General features: G+C 44.1%; 2 protein-coding genes across 2 annotated transcripts in view; one reads left to right on the top strand and one right to left on the bottom strand.

The window, feature by feature from the left end:
- LOC147022218 (protein tweety homolog 2-like) overlaps positions 1 to 1946 on the top strand; it is a 65001-nt gene extending 63055 nt beyond the window's left edge. The window contains exon 15 of the mRNA XM_085892903.1: positions 1350 to 1946. The gene's annotated coding sequence lies outside the window, so the exon portion shown is untranslated. The remainder of the gene's footprint in view (positions 1 to 1349) is intronic.
- A 2366-nt stretch (positions 1947 to 4312) lies between these two features.
- LOC147022216 (cytochrome P450 2F2-like) overlaps positions 4313 to 20047 on the bottom strand; it is a 50916-nt gene continuing 35181 nt past the window's right edge. Inside the window, exons 7-9 of the mRNA XM_085892912.1 lie at positions 14304 to 14488; positions 12746 to 12887; positions 4313 to 4862 (exon numbers count right to left, since the gene is read on the bottom strand). Coding sequence (XP_085749038.1) covers positions 4684 to 4862; positions 12746 to 12887; positions 14304 to 14488 — 506 coding nt within the window. The 3' untranslated portion in view covers positions 4313 to 4683. The remainder of the gene's footprint in view (positions 4863 to 12745; positions 12888 to 14303; positions 14489 to 20047) is intronic.

The raw sequence follows: 20047 nt of genomic DNA, 5'->3' as shown, positions 1-20047 counted from the left end.
TGTGCAACACCAGTCTGCATGGCCCATTCTGGACCAAAAACCAGCTCGTGCCTTGCTCAAGCCCCCTCTTATTCCCCATTGTTGAGTGAGCCCTGGTATTGGTATTTAGTGCCATCGTGGGTTATTTATTTTCTTTGTACATTTGTGTGCATGTCCCGACATACTTGTTTGTCATTTGAGCACCTGGTCTGTGCCATTTATTCATGATAATAGCATTTTGTCTATCCTTGTCCCCGCATTGTTTTCATAAGCCCATTTTCATTGAGACTTGTTCCAAAGTTTTGCCTCCAAGTTTGGCTGAGGATTGGCAATGCAACACCAAGTTTGGCCAAGGATTGGAGCGATCCTTGGGGTTTTGTAAATGACAAAGAACAGTTTATTGAACACAATGTTAATTTGGTAAGCTCAGCGATTTTTCATGAGCAGCAAAAGCTTCTGGAAATAGTAACTTTGGTGTCGTCATCTTCTTCATGGTATCCTTAACAGCAAGTTTCCTGTTTGGAATGATTTTCAATTTTGTTTGACTATCAAATCTGCAGAGTAAAAATATTATCTCACTCCTTTGCGCATGCACTCTCAGGACAAATTCAGAGACAAAGTACTGCTAAACTACAGGTTTGTCTTCTGATTTGTGTTCAAAATATCACTTTCAATTGAAAAGTTGTTCCTCAATCATAAATTGATGTTTGTAGACAGAACTTAACAGATTGCTTAACCTCGCTTTTCACTTCACGTGCGTGGGGTAAATATTGTTACGGCTGTGGAAATTTGCAGAACACCATAAAGGTTCCTTCGTTCAGTTAGATCGATAAGTCTGTGTTCAGTTAGATTTCCCCACTGTTGTTTAATGGGATTTATTCGTGTCACAGGGCTGTGATCCTTTGAGATAGTGTTTTTCTTTTTTATCGTTATTTTGAACCAACCACATCTCCACCACCATTACAACAACCAAAATCGCTCCCCTTAACCACAACACCAACCACGCCACCAACGCCACAACCACCTAATCACCTTCGCCGCTACGCCAGCTATCAATTCCCTTCTTCTCCATGGACAGATTGCAACCCGCTCTCCGCATTCATTGAATACGCGAGCAAAAATTCATTGAATACGCAAGGGGTTGGACCCCAGGGTTAAGGGTGAGGCAGATCGTTCGCCATTGGTCGGTTCGTGGAATGAGGCTCTGGGAATGGAGGAATGCCCCTTTTCGGGAAGCTTCTCGCAGGAACTGGAAGTGGGGGGGGCAGAGCAGAAAACTGGGAGGAGCAAGGGGTTGGACTCCAGGAGATAAAAGGGTGTGCAGGACGCCAGGTCTGGCAGCTCGTGGTTCTTTTTCTTTGTGGTGGCAGCTCAACTTTGTGGTGGCAGCTCAGCTCATGTGGTTTGCTTCGTGCATGGTTTTCTTCGTACTGGCTCCTCGTCGAGCTCGTGAGCTCGTGTGATTTTTGTCGTCGAGCCTTTTCTGGTCGGGTGATTGCTGCTTCGTGGTGGTTCGAGCTCCGGGTGCCTTCCCTCTGGGTGCCAAGTCGTGAGGGTTGTGTGCGGTTGTCCAGCGTCGAGGCACGCACGAGAGGAGAGTGCCGGAGAGAGCTCACCGACCGTCACACCACGAGGGTGCAGGTAACCAGCGTCGGTTTCGTGGGGCCCATTCGGTCAGCCAAGTCCCACGCCATAAATGCCCACGGGCCCAGACTGCCTCCCCTGTTTGTGGGGGTGGTCTTTTCTTTTTATTTGAATGAATGTTGGTGGCGCCGTGTCCATAAGTAAAACTGTTGAGTACCTGTAAATTGTTACTGCTTATATTCGGTCGTAGTGCATTTCCCTTGCTTTTGCTTTGTCTGTATACGTGATTGCTTTTGTCTCTTTGCATACGTGATTATTTCTTTGCCTTGCCTGCATACGTATTGTGTGTAAATTATAAATAAATGTGCTTTTATTGAAATGTACCCCGTTCGTTGCGTCTTCTCCCTTTTGAAAATGCCATCTTGCATTGCGGAATAAATAGCTGGGTTTTCAACACCCGTTAAATAGAATCGGATCCGGCGAGGTCGGGCGATAATACCCGCTCGGTTATCACTGCAGAACGGAACGGACCGCTTAAGCGGTTCATGTCCCAAGCCGACCTGCGCCGAGGTACGGTCTCCCGGTTTGCTATCCGCGTGGGTACTTAGGTATATCGAGATTCGGCGATTGACCCTATCCTGCGCGGGTAGAAAATTGGCTCGGCTGTGGTGGGGTTGAAGACCCACCCGTGACAGGGTTCCGGCGTTGCTCCGGAAGGTCACGACTGAATTGTACGTCCGGTGGGCGAGCTGCTACTATTAGTGGAAAGCGGCAGTTCGCACACCGGTGGGTGCGAATTTGTAACAATATAATATAACATAGACGTCATGAAAGCGGGGAATTAACCCGTCCGTACAGATTGGTTATTTGCTCATATAATTGATAATCCACTGTGTTGTCATCTCTCCATACATTATCTGAAAAACTCCCATTTAACTTTGAACTGCCTTTTAAAAAAAATATTTTTAAATACAAAACAAATTTTGTTTTGTTTTTCTCAGAGAATGAAGATTCAATTGTAACCATGGCAATCAAATTAGTTAATTGAAAACTGGAAATGCTTTTCAGGCAAATTTTTTTGGAAATGGTGTTGATGGAACATTGAGTGAAGTGGAATAAGTTCTTAATCCCTGAAGGAATTGAACCATCTTCACATTAAAAAAAACAAAATGGATAAAGTTGAGGTCTCCACACTTTCTCACATATTTCCCTTTTCTCTGATGTCTTCCTTTGGTATTTTGTTTTTGTAGGATGGCTTGCAAAAGCCAAGAGTACATATTGCAGAAAGGGTGGGGGTGGTGGTGTGTTTTTGGGAGAATGTGTGAATGTTGGGTCCATCACTACCATGTGATGAGCAAAGTAGAGTTTAGACACACTCGACAGGAAAATGAATGTGAGGACAGAGGTCTGTTGAAAGGATCATGTGGGTTGTGGCACGAGGGCAATGCAGGATTCATGGGAAAAGGAGGTACAGTGAGGAGGAGGAGTGGGTGGAGCATGAGCACAATGGTCAGCTGCAGAGGGTGCATGAGCATAAAGGCAGGGGATGGAGGGAAGAGGGGGACAAAGGCGATCTGAGTAATGAAAGTCCAGTCAAATGTAACAATTTGATTTATGATAGAAAAAAAAATTGCTACATCCCCGAACATGCAAATAACCAGCAAGCTGATTTCAACACTTGTACAAGTTTTGATACAATCTCATGGTTTGCCTGGGATGTATTACACTAGTCTGCATCATTTCAGAGGTCTAGGTTTTCTCAACGGTTCCTGTATGTTTTTTGCATGCTGTATTTAGAAATGTATCTTTTTTTTCGCTCAATCAGGTCAAGTTTTTATGCCAGCTCAAGAGAAGAGGATTAGTGCTTTTTTTTTTTGCTTTCTTTTTCATCATTGTCTGGTGTTGGCTAAATGGTTTGGGTGGTGGGCTTTGGATCCTTGGGTCCTGAGTTCAAATCCTGCTCAGCTGTTGAATTAATACCAGACGGGGTTAACTCGACCTGTCAATGAGTGCCGACCCCTCCAGGATTGTGCACAGTAGCCAAGGAGACTGCGAAAGGAGCACAAAGTATGGTCCCGATGGCTGGATTTCACCATTAAACTGAAGAGGCATGTGACTGTATTGCTCTTTCTTTTCTGGTGTTCGTTTTTATATATTTTTTGAGCAACTGCAGAACGTACCTGGCCGTAGATTACTATCTGGAGAAACTGAAGTTTGATAATTTGTCACATCACCGTAAGCTTTACAAAACATGCTGTGCTAATGCACATTAACCGTATAACACTGCAGTTTAACAAAGGACTACTTTATGTTAGAAGTCTGTTTGTTAACATCTGTCAAAGCTGGTGTTTTGGCATCTATCTCCTGTATGAATACACCGATTTGAGCAGACTGCCAGGTTGCAACAGAAGTCACCATTTATAAAATGCCTTCAAGGAGACAAAATTAAAATTTGGGTTTCTTGATATTGAATGTTCTCCCATGTGCTCATTTCCAGGTGAAATAGCTCAAATGCCAAGTTTATTTCTTGAGTTCAGTTGGACTAATTTCCCTTTAAGTTTGTTCAGGATGGCTTATATCTGTAATGTAGGTCACACAAACATTAATTTGATGTGTGATGGTTTGAGTATAACTCAATGGGCAGAGAGCACTTGACTGGATCCTGTTGCTCAAAAAAAGGAAAAAAAATCAATCAGCCCTTCAACCCAGCAGCACTCATCTTGAGAAAGATGGTGACAGTGGAATGAGCAAAAGTTCCTGATTATTTATTCCAGAGATGTACATGATCAAAATTAGTCAATAAATGGCAGACAAGTGCATCATGGGATATTGAAGAAAACTGCATGAAAGCAGCAAGAACTATCAACATCCATCCACTCGAGTCAATCAATATAAACACTCATTCAACCATTAACATCTCCAGTATGTCATGCACAACAAAGCTCACCATGGGCAAAAACAAAAGGTGACTGCAAATTGAGATGAGAATCATCTACAGCTGTACAATGCTGATAAAGTTAATTTATTTTAATTGCCAGATATTTGTTTCATGACCAATTGAAGAAAAAAAAGAAGGTAATATCTACAAAAGATAATTACTAATTTGCTCGTTAATCAGAATTAACGTCTCACAGCGCACAGGTCGTACCCCTTTGGTCCACAAGCCAATCCATCAATCGGAGTGAGATCGGGGAGCGGGTGGCCCGGTGGAGCCTCGAAAGAGAAATTCTGAAGGAGTGTGCTGAAGAAGATGAAAAGCTCCACACGTGCGAGTTTCTCTCCAATACAAAGTCTCGGTCCTAAAAACAGCAATGGTGAAGGTGAAAGTTGGTCAAGGAGTTACAGGTAGGGGTTGATAAATCGCTAAAGTATGCAAGTTCATCGATCACTCCAGCCAGATCAATGCAAGCCTTCAGGGAATGACTTGTTCTTCATTCCTTCACTCTTGAGTCAATCAACTTAACTTTCTTCTTCACTTGAAGTACCCACTCCTCCACGAGAGCAGCCGGGGGAGAGGATGGTGGGTGAGGTTAGGGGATCATGTGAATGTGCATATCGACATAGTTGAGTTCCATTTTTATTCAAAGTCCTTTTCGCCCAACTTATACGTTTTCACACTCACTTAGCCTCTGATGCTTCAGACTCGGCCGTGTTATTATCCTCATTATTGGTTCACGAAAAAAGTGAAAAAATATTTTCACGAAAAAAACATGTGACCATGAAATTCATGTCAGTCTTGTCTTGTCTGTCCTGTCTTGTAATGTATGTCTTGTCTGTCTTGCAAGTCATGTCTGTCTTGTCTGCCTTGTCTTGTGTCTTGTGTCTTGTATGTCTTGTAATGTATGGCTGTCTTGTCTGTATGTCATGTATGTCACGTGTGTCATGCATGTGTCATGTATGTGGCATGTGTGTCATGTCATGTGTCGTGCATGCAGCACGTGTCATGTGTGTCATGTTTCATACATGCGTCATTTCATTCTACCCCTGATAATCCACCCAAGCCCACTTCCTTCTTTTCTCCTGCTTTCCTTCCTGAAAGTCCCTGAAATGTCCATCTTCTCATCGCCATGTTCCCCGTCCCATCCCCATCCCTCTCCCTTCCACAGTTCACCTAATGTGTCTGTTCCCCACTGTTTTGTCCCTTCCACTCCCGCCCCTCTTGTCTCATGCCTCCTTGCTGTGAGTTGTGTGTTAGCTCTCATACGAGCCTCGACCAAGGTATACAAAAAAAAAATGCGTCATGTGTGTGCCATGTGTTGTCATGTGTGTGCCATGTGGCATGCATGTGTCATGTGTGTGGCAGGCATGTGTCGTGCATGCGGCACGTGTCATGTGTGTCAAGTGGCATGCATGTGTCATGTGTGTGTCATTAGCGGCATGCATGTGTGTATCATGTGGCATGTGTGTCATGTGGCATGCATGTGTCATGTGTGTCTTGTGACATGTACGTGGCATGCAGGTGTCATGTGTGTGCCATGTGTTACGCAGGCGTCATGTGTGTGCCATACTTGTTTCAGGTGTGTCATGTGTCCCGCCATGTGTCGTGCATGCGGCACGTGTGCACCATGTGTCATGCATGCGTCATGTGTGTCATGCATGTGGCATACATGTGTCATGTGTGTGTCACGTGGCATGCATGTGTATGTCATACATGTGTCATGTATGTGGCATGTGTCGTGCATGTGGCACATGGCATGTGTGCGGCATGTGGCATGCATGCGTCATGTTTGTGCCATGTGTGTCATGCATGTGTCGCATGTGTCATGCGTGTGTCATGTGTGTGTCATGTGGCACGCATGTGTCATGGGGCATGTATGAGTCATGTACATGGTATGTGCCGTGTGTCATGCATGCGTCATGTATGCGTCATGTGTGTCATGTATGCGTCATGTATGTGGCATGTGCGTGTCATGTATGTGGCATACAAGTGTCGTGTGTCATGTGGCATACATGTTCCATGTGTGTCTCATGTGACATGTATGTGTCATGCTTGTGTCATGCGTGTGCCATGTGTCGTATGTGGCATGTGTGTCATGATATGTCGTGCATGCGGCACGTGCCATGTGTGTGTCATGCATGTGGCATGTGGCACGCATGTGTCATGGGGCATGTATGTGTCATGTACATGGTATGTGCCGTGTGCGTGTCATGTATGTGGCATGCAAGTGTCGTGTGTGTCATGTGGCATACATGTTCCATGTGTGTCTCATGTGACATGTGTGTGTCATGCATATGTCATGCGTGTGCCATGTGTCGTGTATGTGGCATGTGTGTCATGATATGTCGTGCATGCGGCACGTGCCATGTGTCATGCATGTGGCATGGGTGTCATGTACGTGCCATGTGTGTTCCATGTGTCATGCCATGTGTCGTGCGTGCAGCATGTGTTGTGTGTGTGCCATGTGTCATGCATGTCGTGTGTGCCATGTGTGTGTCATGTGGCATGCGTGTGTCATGTGGGATGTCATGTGGCATACATGTGCCATGTGTGCTTCATGTGACATGCATGTGTCATATGTGTCATGTATGTGGCATGTGTGTGTCATGCCATGTGTCGTGCATGCGACACATGTCATGTGTGTTATGTGTCATGCATGCGGCATGTGTGCCATGTGTGTCATGTATATGTCATGTCATGTATGTGGTATGTGTATGTCATGTGTCGTGCATGCGTCGTGTGTGTGTCGTGTGTCATGCATGCGTCATGTGTGTGCCACGTGTGGCATGTATGTGTCGTGTGTGTCATGTTTCATGCATGTCATGTGTGTGCCATGTGTTTGTCATGTATATGTCGTGTGTGTGCCATGCATGTGTCATGTGTGCCATGTGGCATGCATGTGTTGTGCATGCGGCACGTCATGTGTGCCATGTGGCATGCATGTGCCTTGTGTGTCATGTGTGTGTCATGTGGCATGTCACGTGCGTGTCATGGGGCATGCATGTGTCATGTGTAATGTATGTGGCATGCATGTGTCATGCATGCGGCATATGTGTCGTGTCATGTGTGCCATGTGCGTCACACATGCGCCTTGCTCACCTGTATGTCTTGCCGTGTCTTGTCTGTATGTCATGAAGGTCTTGTCTGTCTTGCGTGTCTTGTATTGTCATGTCTGTCTATCATGTCTGTCTGTCATGTGTGTCATGTAATGTATGCCATGTCTGTCTTGTCATGTGTGTTCAGTCTGTCTGCCATGTGTGTCATGTCTGTCATGTGTGTCTTGTAATTGTCATGTCTGTCTTGTCATGTGTGTCTGCCATGTGTGTCATGTCTGGCTTGTCTGTCTTGTGTGTCATGTCTGTCTTGTATGTCTTGTCTTGTGTGTCATGTCTGTCTTGTATGTCTTGTCTTGTGTGTCTTGTCTGTCTGTCATGTCTGTATTGTCTGTCTTGTCATGTGTGTCTTGTCTGTCTGTCATGTCTGTATTGTCTGTCTTGTCATGTGTGTCTTGTCTGTCTGTCATGTGTGTCATGTTATGTATGTCATGTCGAATCTGGCAGTGGTTTCAGTATTTGGTTAGCCCAATGGCACCTGCATAGCCCCACGGAGCTCGATTTTTCATTTTCGTCCCAAGGTCAAGGTCACAAGGTCACGAACTTAGAAAATTTCGAATTTTGACATAAAAATCATACGACCGCCCAAACTTTGAGAGCTGGGATGACAATATTTTTTATGCATAATCTTGAGGTCATTCCCCACCAAAAGTCTTCAAACCATTTTGCTCCATCTCGAACACCTTGCCTGTGGCGCCCCCTTCAAGTTTGTTTTTACACTGATTTCATCAAAGTATGGATAATCCGAGGAGTGCGAAATGCCATATAGCCTTTTTGATGTTACATTGTTCCTGGAATGTTCCAGAGGAAGTTTTGCACCAAAGGACATAATCCTTGACCTTTAAAGTTCACAAAGGTCAAATTTTCAAAGTTGTGGGAATCGAACTGGGTTTTCGACCTTCTTCGACGAACTAACTCCAATAAGCTATAGCACGTATCCTGTTTCCTTATTTTAATGCCCACAACATTGTTTTGGGACCTTTAAAGGTTATGCAAAGGTCAAATTTTTTAAGTTGTGGAACGAAACCGGGTTTTCAACATTTTGCAGCTAATAACCTGTCACTCGTACTACATCAGGTCAGGTCGGTATGGGAGCATGTGCCAGAACAGCGCGTCGCTGCGTCCACTTTCCGCCGGTATTCCAGGGGCCTCCGTCTGGCCATCCCCCAGGCAGATGCCAGGCCCATCCCCATCTCCTTGAGATGATGGTCAACCTGTTGCAACCATGAGGCACGTGGTCGGCCCACTGGCCTCCTCCACCCATGAGACTCCCTCGCTGAGAGAATCTGGTGAGCAGGATCAGCGTCAGGAAAACGAGCCACATGTCCATACAGCCGCAACTGACGCTCACGGACTATGCAGGTAACAAATCTCATCCGAGTCTCTCTCAGCAACCGCTCGTTGGACACAAAATCCGACCAGCGACAGCCAAGGATTCTCCGAAGAGACCTGGTACCAAGCTCAGGTCAAACATTATCACATTGTCTCATCCTTGACTTCTGAAACAATCTACATCGTCAAATACCACTCGTGAACCATCATCGTCTTCAGACTTGTTATTATTACAACTCGCACATTATCCGTAAGGTCAGGATTGAGTCACCCGCTACTGGATACGCGTGCACACACACACACGCGCGCACACCTGTGGCCAGTTATATTTCGGCTGTGATTAAACTTATAAATACAATTCCAATTTTAAAAAAGCACCATCACATTCCTTTTCCCTTGATATTTATCATGGAGGCACGTGTATTTAATTACATGCATTACATATTGATCAGAGCAACCTCTCTCCCCTCTTCCACTCCCACCATCCGCACACTCACCTCTCCCCTTCCCTCTCATCATGCCAAACCAGAAACAGCCATTAAGATACGTTTTCTCCTTTCAAACATCAATACCCGTACGATTTTCTTTCCATGGTTTGCAGCCGAGTCTTAAACTATGTTAGTGACTCAAAAATGAAATTGCATATCGAATTTGAGTTCAGGCTGTGAGAGTCAGAAAGTACAAGTCTTACAAAAGAGGCCGATGAAACCTCACACCTGTATGGAGGATAGAGATATAGCGGCCGTAGTATAGAAATTGTGGATGGAGTCTGGCAAACTGTCTAACCAATAGGTGGAACTCGCACGGACGGATGCATGCACGCAAGACTCATTTTATAGTATAGACTAGCAAAGCCTACCCGTCGCCTCGCTGACGGACCAATTGGTCATCCTATTTGCCAAGAATTGCTATATTGGTCACTTTGGCATCACTTTGGGGACTCAAAACAGCCTCTGAGGCCACGGCCACATAGCACATGTTACTTCCCTCACAAAGTTGTATCTATACCCTGTGTTTGGAGTTTGGAGTTTCTACCTCCTGCAAATGCGAACTATGACATCATGTAAACTATGACCATATCGTTTTGTTACAATGACAAGTTATAATTTTAGCTCCTCCACTGAAGCCTACATTACTGTAATTTTATATATTTATTTTAACAGATAATCCGTGAAAATCTCAATGCCTCTAAAATTAATTATTTTTGTTACAGCTCCCAGCCTCCCCTGACTAACTCAACAAAAACAAGATTAAAAAATAATAATAATAATGCAAATTGAGCTTGCAAGCATTTCGGGTTCGACTTTCCTTATGGGACTTGGAGCAGTGGATTGAACCACAAAATCCTACATTTCACGCTGGACTATTAAACCTGCTGTTAAGCCCAAATAGTGGGTTAGCCTGTTAACATTCTGACTAAATGGTTGGCTTATGAGGCAGGGAATTATGAGGCAGGGAACCCAGGTTCAAATCCCACACACTATTTATGGGTTTTACAATATCTACTTGTGTCTTTGTGAATTATCTCAAAATGAACTTCTGTCAACCAATAATTTTGTTAAACATGTGATGTATGGTACCTTTCATGTGGCACCTTATCAAATGCCTTCTCAAAGTACAGATATGCGACACCCACTCGATCAGAAATTTCTTCAGAGAACTTCCATATGGTTTGGTTGTCCAATGAATCCCATATGGTCTGTGGTCTTGCGGTAAGGATTCCTGGTTTTCACCCAGGTGGGCTGAATTTGATTCCCAGTACGGGGAGGTTTTTTTTTCTTCTTCTTCAAGTGGGGTAATGGTTAGCGTGTCCGCTTTGAGTTTGGGAGGTTGGTGGTTCGAACCCCAGCTAAGTCCATAACAAAGACTTTAAAAATGGTACGTGTAGCATAAAGGGTAGTTGACACTCACAGCATTTAAAAAGGATCGAGATTGGACAAACAACAATAAGTGGGTAATAATAGTGCAGGCTTTGATGAGCCTAATGCCTTCATCCTGCATCGAACTATAAGTGAGGTGTGTGTGTGTGTGCGTGTACGTGTGTGTGTGTGTGTGTGTGTGTGTGTGTGTGTGTGTGTGTGTGTGTGTGTGTGTGTACGTGTGTACGTGTGTGTGTGTGTGTGTGTGTGTGTGTGTGTGTGTGTGTGCGTGTGCGTGTGCGTGTGTGTGTGCTGGACCAATCTCCACCAGATTTTTTATTTTCTGGGGGAACCCAGGTTCAGATCAATCTCACACAAAAAAGTCCTCACTGGAAGGTACCTCTCTCCGCACTGAACAATAATTGCTCCTTAAAGGTTGCACATTTCTCTCATACCGATTGCCGTCCTGTTAACTTGTCCCAATCTATAGCGTCTAATCTCTCCTCATACGATCAAAGTTTTCTTCTTGAAATATGGTCGCTTTACTCGACGTACACCTATCTTTTTCTTCTTTCGGCTGCTCCCGTTAGGGGTCGCCACAGCGGATCATCCGTATGATCCGCATGGTGATTTGGCACATGTTTTACGCCGGATGCCCTTTCTGCCGCAACCCTGGTCGCCTCTTACAACACAGGGATATGGTACACCTATTTTAACCGAGGTATACACCGGCCCAGTACACTGGTACTCATTTACCGACCTCGGAAGGATGACAGGCTGAGTCAACCCCCTGGTGTTTTAATTCAGTGGCCCAACGGGGCTTGAACTCAGGACCTTTTGGATCCCAAGCCGCTGCCCGAACCACTGCGCCAATACCAGGCTCCTGACGTACACCTATCTCTAACTCTTAAATTAATCCTTGTGCACACTACTTTATGGTAACTTGACCTTAAATGCTCTCCTACCTACACCTTCTCAGGCATATTTGAACCATTATTTAACAAGAATGACCACACTGTGGTCACAACCTGCGACAAAATCTTGTAACGGGCCGATTGGGAAATGTGCATTTGAAGTCCTCTCAAGGGATGGCCAGTGCGATTGGGAAACACACATTTAATGCACTATTAAAAGATTACCTCGACACTTCTCATCCATATCAGCCTCCACCCTGGTGATATCAGAGCAAGCCGATTCGTCACACGGTCACGGATTGTTTATCCCCAATGTGGGGCTGTTGAAAAATTATGTAACACGATTTTTTGGGGGGAGGCACGTACCGTGCATGCTGACGAGCTTGATTGGACCTTACTAATAATTTTAATTCGACATATGATTCGATTTTTCAGAGTCCCTCGTGAGTAATACTCGATCCAAACAAAGCCAATGGAAATCTGATGCAACAAACCCGGACAGTGTATAATTAATCAGCAGAGGCCTACAAGCCTGATCTATTCGGAGATGACACCAAAAAAACCAAGATGACAGGCATATCATTTTGTCTGGGTGCCATGGTGGGTGGAATCAAGTGACGAATGTGGGTGGGTTCCGACGGCTGTCCGACCAATGGGTGCACATTTCAAAAATCGACCCCCAACAAGAACCACAACAACAACAACCATGCAGAGCTCTTGTAGACCTGCAACATGAGATCGAACACTGCACTCCCCCTTGTGGGCTTATCCACAAATTGGCAGAAAATGTCCACAAGCCAACACCAGGAGATGAGACAGCAAGTCAAATAAAAACTCCATAAGGATGGTTGTCCCTACTTCTGAGCACAAAGGTGGCAATTTGGAGTTTACTCATTTTTGGTCAAGAACCAAATCCAAACAAGATGATTCAACAGTGAACACTCTCCCTTTGAACTCTCCTTTCCATCCACATTCTTTCAATGATCGGTTAACACCATAAAGAGGTAAACTCTCCTTGCAGCTCACCTGCACCAAAGGGTAAGAAAGCAGCTGGTAAATCAAAGGTCCCTTCATTGTTCAAGAAGTGGGATGGATTGAAGTCGTACGGAGTTGTCCAGTAATTTTCATCCCGCAGCACAGCGTGCAATAGAGGGATGATGTAAGTACCCTGGAGGCATAAAATCAACACTGTTCATTTCAATTAAGTTGCTTATGAAAGTAATATTGTTTTATCCACACTAAATACCATGTTTCCCCTTCTGTTTCGATGCAGCACAAGGCTGTGGGGTAGAGCATGATTGGCTGAGGGCATGGCTCTGCCACTGATGCAATGCCCTCTGCTGGTTTGGACAGAAATTTGGAATTTGGCCAGGGTGTTGGCGACAGCTCACCTACTCTTCACGAAGGACATCATGGAATCTTTAACATCCACCAACGAATGCTGGCAGATGGGACGCCCGTTTAATGTCCATCCGAGGGACGGCATCCCCATTGATGAATCACCTTGCCTGTGAAACACCAGGATGACAGGTTATAGCCGAGTAAAAATTCAAACCTCAGGTAGACGGCTTGGAGGTGAGTGTGCATACCGGTAGGCCATCCTGACAGCCACGCGTTTCCACAAGCAAGCCTGTATGTTGTCTGCATGGTTTCTACGGAAGTGTCTCCACTCATTGTCAACAGACTGAAGTCATGTTGGAACCATCAAGAAAAATGCCCGAGCATACCTGCAGAACCAGCCTTGATTCATTTGCTCTGGATTGTGAGGACCTTGACCTCATGAATGGAGCATCATCAGTCATGACTGTGCACAACTCAACTCATATGGAGACTTCCCCACACAAACACCTTTGAGGTTGAGGATGATGTCCAAAATTTCCAAAAGGTGTGCTCGATTATATCTGGATGGCCCCAAATGATGGTGTTCCAGTGGAGACTTTTACCTTGATTACATGATTTCAGGAAATGGCCTTGCTCGTGAAGACAAAGGCAAAGTTGATTTGATCTATTATCTCTGCTTTGAGGTTCATTAATTATTGGAGTTTCAATGAAGTGCTGAAATGAAAGAATGAGTGAGGACCTAAAAACAACTTGGCCAAATATATTTTGTTTAACTTCCATATAAAATTGGGAACATGGTCAAATAGTCAATTTCAATCAACCATTCAGCTGACATGATGACTTGGAGGTACGCATACTCGCCTCGAAGCTGTCCAGCCTGGGTTTGAATCCCGACACAACTACAAACCGTCATCCCGGTGTTTTACAGGTAGGTTGATTCATCAATGTGTGTGATATTAAACGAGCGTCCTGACTGCCAGCATTCACTGCTGGACATTAAAGATTCCATGATGTCCTTCATGAAGAGTAGGTGAGCTGTCGCTGGTACCATGGCCAAATTCCAAATTCCAGCCAAAGCCAGCAGAGGGCATTGCATCCGTGGCATAGCCAATGATGCTACCCCGCCGCCTTGTGCCGCACACGAATGACGAATTAACCATTATTTTGTTTTTAACATGCATTGCAGTCACATGATGGTATAAATAAAGGACGCATTAAAAATAATTCTAATTCAGGACAACACCTTTGAGATGAAGAAGCCAAGGAAGTTGACATCGCTGGATGTGGCTCGTGGCAGACCGAGTGGTAAAATGTTTGCATAACGTTGGACTTCATGCACAACAGCGTTCGTGTAGGGAAGTCTTTCTCGATCTTCCATTGTTGGATGACAACTCCCAAGAACTTCGTCTATTTCTGCCTGAACTTTTGCTGAATAAGGAAGGTGGATGGGGTGGTGGAAGGGGGGGGGGGATTAAAGGGTTTATTAAAAGCAGAATAAATTAATTTTAAATACTCAGAAGGTGATTATACTTGCTAAACATTTGGTAAATGTAATAAATATGAGTAATTCTAATTATTTAATTTTCATGCAAAGCAAACACACACATATACCCCCCCTCCCCCACTCGTCTTTTCATGTCCCTTGGGGCTTCTTCTTCTTCTTTATCTTGTATATGGCAGCTTGGCTGCCGGGTAGCTATCATTTTGTTGGGGCACAACTATTCCACTGATGCTGTGCCCCTATACCAGTACACTGGTACTCATTTCACTGACCTCAGAAGGATGACAGGCTGAGTCAACCCCACCTGGTGTTTATTCAGCAGCCAACAGGGCTCAAACTGTGGACTCTAAGATCCCAAGCCAGCCACCCAAACCACTAAGCCAACACCAGGCTTCTGTTTGAGTTGTTTTTACTTTGGTTTGATCCATGTTCCGAGATTGAAAATTTTATATTTCACGTGTGTTGTGGTCGTTGTCCGAAAAGAAAGTACAGGGGGAGCAAACTTACCTTTAGCTGTCAAATCAAGGTGTGATTCCCAAGCCAATGATAAACTGTGGGATTGGTGCTGCACAGGCAGACAGGGCATTGTATCACAAACTGTGCCATCCCTCAGATGGATGTTAAGCTGCTGAACATCTTCTTCCTATTCTTCTTCTTGTTCTTCTCTGCGTTTTAATCCCTCAGACAGTGGTCTGCCACTCGAAACCACCTCCTCCATTCCACTCTGCCCTTCTGTCGTCCTCATCTTCCTCTCTCAATTCCACGCTTTTCAAATCTCTTCTCCTGAACCCCTTCCACATTAATCTGTCGTCCTCTTGATACTTTCTCTCCAATTGGTTCATTCCATCCTTTCTTGATTGGTTCGTCATCCTTTTTCCTTGTCACGTGTCCAAACCCCCTCAATCTGGTCTCTCTGATTCTTTCTGTGATACAACTCCAGCTCTCTTGCATATCTCCTCATTTTTCAACGACTCTCTTCGTGATACTCTGAGAATCCACACAAGCGTTTTCATCTCTGTCCTCTCCAACAACTCTTCTTCCCTTTTTTCTCAAAGCCCATGTTTGTGCACCATACATGAAAACTGCTCTAATTACCGTCTTGCAGATTTTAACCTTCAATTTTCCCAGTATCCTTCCATCACAGACAATTCCACTAACCTTCCATTTTTCCCATGATGCCTTCACTCTATCCTGGATTTCTGCTTCACGACCTCCTCCTTCGTTTGGTGTTGAACCAAGGTATTTGAATTTGTCCACTTGTATCAGTTCTTCACCCCATTTATCTGTCCTTCCAGCATTAACCTTCGATCCCTGCCTCTCTAAGCTCTCTAGCCATTCCAACACTCTGCTCTGCAGCTCTTCCTTCGACTCTGCTGTTATGACCAAGTCATCTGTGAACAGGAGCTCCATCCATCCATTGGGACCATACTCTGTGCAGAGCGTTGGTGCTGCCGAAGCAGTCTCCTTGGCTATTTGGCACAACCCTGGACGGATCGCCATTCCGACGCAGGATACCAGCAAGCTGGCACTCATTTTGCTGACCTTGGAAGGATGACAGGCAGAATCAACCCCACCTGGTATTTATTCAACAGCCGAGCGGGATATGAACTCAAGATCCTCGGATCAGAAAGCCCACCACCGTAATCATTAAGCCAACACCAGGCATAACGTGAGCTCCCACAGTTGTTGATCTCTGATGGAGTCACTCAGCACATCCATCAGTGTTACAAAAAGGAAGAGACTCGATGCAGACCAACCTCAGGTCGAAAATATTGTAAGTCCCCATTCATTGTCCTGACCATAGTAATGGCTCCCATATACATTTCAATCACAATCCTAACACTCTTCTTCGGCATGCCCTTCTTCAAACACCAAAACACCACTTCTCGTGGAATCCTAGCATATGCCTTCTCGAGATCTATGAATTCCCAGTACATGTGGTCTCTCCTGTTTCTCCATCTCCTGTTTCCTTCCGGTATGTTTTCCTGAATCGATCTCATCATGAAAATTGCATCCACTGTTCCCCTTCCTTGCGTGAATCCATCCTGCTTCTCGTATCTCTTTACAATCTCACTTCACCTTCGATCGACAATCCTCTCCAGTATATTCATTACATGCTCCATCAATTTGATCCCTCTGTAATTCCCAGTCGAAGATGTCACCTTTCTGTTTTAAATTGGGATCATTATGCTCTTCTTCCAATCACCTGGTATCTTCGCCTCATTTCACACTTTTCGAATCGACTCCACCATCCACTTAACTCCCACAGCTGCAAGCGCATTCACCAACTCGACCGCAACTTCAGATGGTCCACTGGCTTTCCCTCTTTTCATTTTGTCAACGGCTTTTCGAACCACCTCCTCCCGAACCTCCTTCATGGGTCCCTCAGTTTTCCGTGAATCCATGAGGGCCTCTCGATCATTTTCCATTCTGGTAATCTTTCAAAGTACTCTTTCCACCTTATAATTTAATTTTCTCCATGTAGTATCTGAAAAGACATTCTGGATGCACCCTCGCTCTCAACACTGGCACCTAATTGACTACGTTATTGGCAGAAGGAAGGAGAGGCAGGATATCGAAGTGAGCAAAGCCATGTGAGAAGCAGATTGTTGGACTGACCACAGACTCATTGTCTGAAAGCTGAACACTCTTCAGTCTAAGAGTTGACCCCAAGAAAAAGAAAAAAAAAAGTCAACAAGAGACTCAACACCTCAAGACTCAACATGGATACTGCGGAACTATTGGGGATGCCTCTTTGATGCCCAATGCAAGACGGGGGCCGGATGTTCCCCCATGCTTCCTTGCTGCCAGGATTTGGCGGAGCAGAGCAATCATGGTCAGAGCACCAATCAGTCCCCATGGAGCCCCTGGGAGATTGATGAGCTCTATCTGTGCCATGGGCCTGTTCAAGCAGAATTGACAAAGCCGACCTAAATGACCGCTCATCTGCTTCAAATAAATCCGCCTTTAAAAATATCCCATGAGATCATCCAATCAAAGTGGAGAGATGCAGGATTACTGGTTAAGCAAAAATGCGGATGAAAGTCAATCGTACGCACATAGAAACGAAACAAAACGCCTCCATGATGCTTTGAAGACACCATACGGTCCGGCAGGCTTCCGTAAACTATCCTCTAATCAGTGCTGATGGATCTACACTGATATCAGACAAGACCAAAATTCTGGAGAGATGGGAATAACATTTTAACAATGTCCTCAATCACCATTAACAATCAATGTCGAGGCAATTGTCCGCTTGCCTCAAATAGAAGTCAATATGTCACTTCCTGACATCCCAAGTAAAGCTGAGATTGTGAAAGCAATCAGTCTTCTCTTGAGCAGCAAGACACCAGGGTCAAATGCAATACCAGGTGAAATATATATATATATATATATATATATATATATATATATATATATATATATATATATATATATATATATATATATATATATATATATATATATATATATATATATGAAGCAGGAGGTACAACACTCACTGAAAAATTCAAACGGCTTCAGACAATGTGGAACTTGGAAGCCACTCCTCATGAATTCAGAGAGGCATCAATTGTTCAATTTTACAAAAAGAAGGAAAAATCCACAAGCTTGCGACAATTATCAAGGAATCTTACTGCTGTGCAATGCTGGGAAAACACTTGCAAGAGTCCTGCTAAACTGCTTGACACTGCATCTCGAACAGGACCTCTTACCGGCGAGTCAATGTGACTTCAGAAAAGGTCGTGGCACAGTTGACATGGTGTTTGCTGCACATCAGCTCCAGGAGACTGCAAGCCAAAACTAAAGTGCATGACTTCCTTTTTACTGATGACTGTGATTCAAGTTCAGAGCAAGAATTGCAACATCGCATGGACTGCTTCTCATCTGCATATGATAACTTCGGTCTTGCCCTCATCACCAAAAAAGACTGAAGTTATAAATCAATCTGCCTCACTTAAACAGTGCGTGAAGCCAACTGTTACAGTCAAGGGATAAAGGCTTGAAGCAGTCGACAAATTTACAAACCTTGGCAGCACCCTCTCCAGAGCAGTTAACATTGACGATGAAGTCAACATCAGGATAGCTAAGGCCAGCGTTGCCTTTGGCTATCTGTGGACACCATCTCTCAACAAAAGTGAACTTGTACAGAGACGTTGTTCGTCTTGCCCTCTTGTATGCTTGTGGGACATGGACAGTTTACTCCAAGCATGCAAACACGCTCAACCACTTCCACATGACATGCTTGCGGAGACTACTCGAAATTGTATGGCAAGACAAGGTTCCTCATACTGAGATTCTCTCCATCACCGACATACTGAGCATCCACACCTGTTGGAAGAGAGCTCAAATAACATGGGGAGAACACGTCAACACAATGCCTGATGAGCACTTGCCAAAAAAGCTCTCTTACAGTGAGCTAATTGGAGTGAAACGTTCACAGCGAGGCCAGAAAAAGTGTTTCAAAGATACCCTGAAGGTTTCACTGAAGAGTTTCAACATCGCTGCTGGGACATGGGAACTTGCAAAGGATTGCTAAACATGGCGCAGTCTAATCGGCAAAGGAGCCACGTCCCATGAACAAAACAGAGTCGCACTGGCCAACAGGAAACGTGAACTTCGCAAGTCCAGAGCCGCAAGCATCTCTTGTGCATCCACATTACATGCGTGTCCAACATGCAGTAGATCTTTTCATGCACTTAAATTGGACTAACTGGTCATCTTAGTTGATGCACCTGAAATTTAATGAATCCCAGTAGACGTCATGGTCACCTTCGACTACAAAGGACGAACAAAACAATTTATATACACTTTCTATCACCGCGACCTAAATACCATCTTGAATTATTTATTTATGTACATGTCACCATCACCACAACCGACATAGCACCTTCAATTATTTATTTATTTATTAATACACGCTTTAAGGTTTTCACTACCAACATACAACATTGAATTATTGATTTATTACATACACAGACATCACCGCATCTGACATAGCACCTTCAATTTTTTATTTATTTATTAATACACGCTTTAAGGTTTTCACTACCAACACACAACATTGATTTATTGATTTATTACATACACAGACATCACCGCTACCGACATAGCACCTTCAATTTTTTATTTATTTATTAATACACGCTTTAAGGTTTTCACTACCAACATACAACATTGAATTATTGATTTATTACATACACAGACATCACCACAACCGACATAGCACCTTCAATTATTTATTTATTTATTAATACACACTTTAAGGTTTTCACTACCAACACACAACATTGAATTATTGATTTATTACATACACAGACATCACCGCTACCGACATAGCACCTTCAATTATTTATTAATACACACTTTAAGGTTTTCACTACCAACATACAACATTAAATTATTGATTTATTACATACACAGACATCACCGCTACCGACATAGCACCTTCAATTATTTATTTATTTATTAATACACGCTTTAAG

This window comes from Eptatretus burgeri, chromosome 8, assembly GCF_056783735.1.
Source record: "Eptatretus burgeri isolate ZD-2024b chromosome 8, Ebu_testis_v1, whole genome shotgun sequence".
In the NCBI taxonomy this organism is placed as follows: Eukaryota; Metazoa; Chordata; class Myxini; order Myxiniformes; family Myxinidae; genus Eptatretus; species Eptatretus burgeri.
This window is presented reverse-complemented; position numbering and strand designations above follow the sequence as displayed.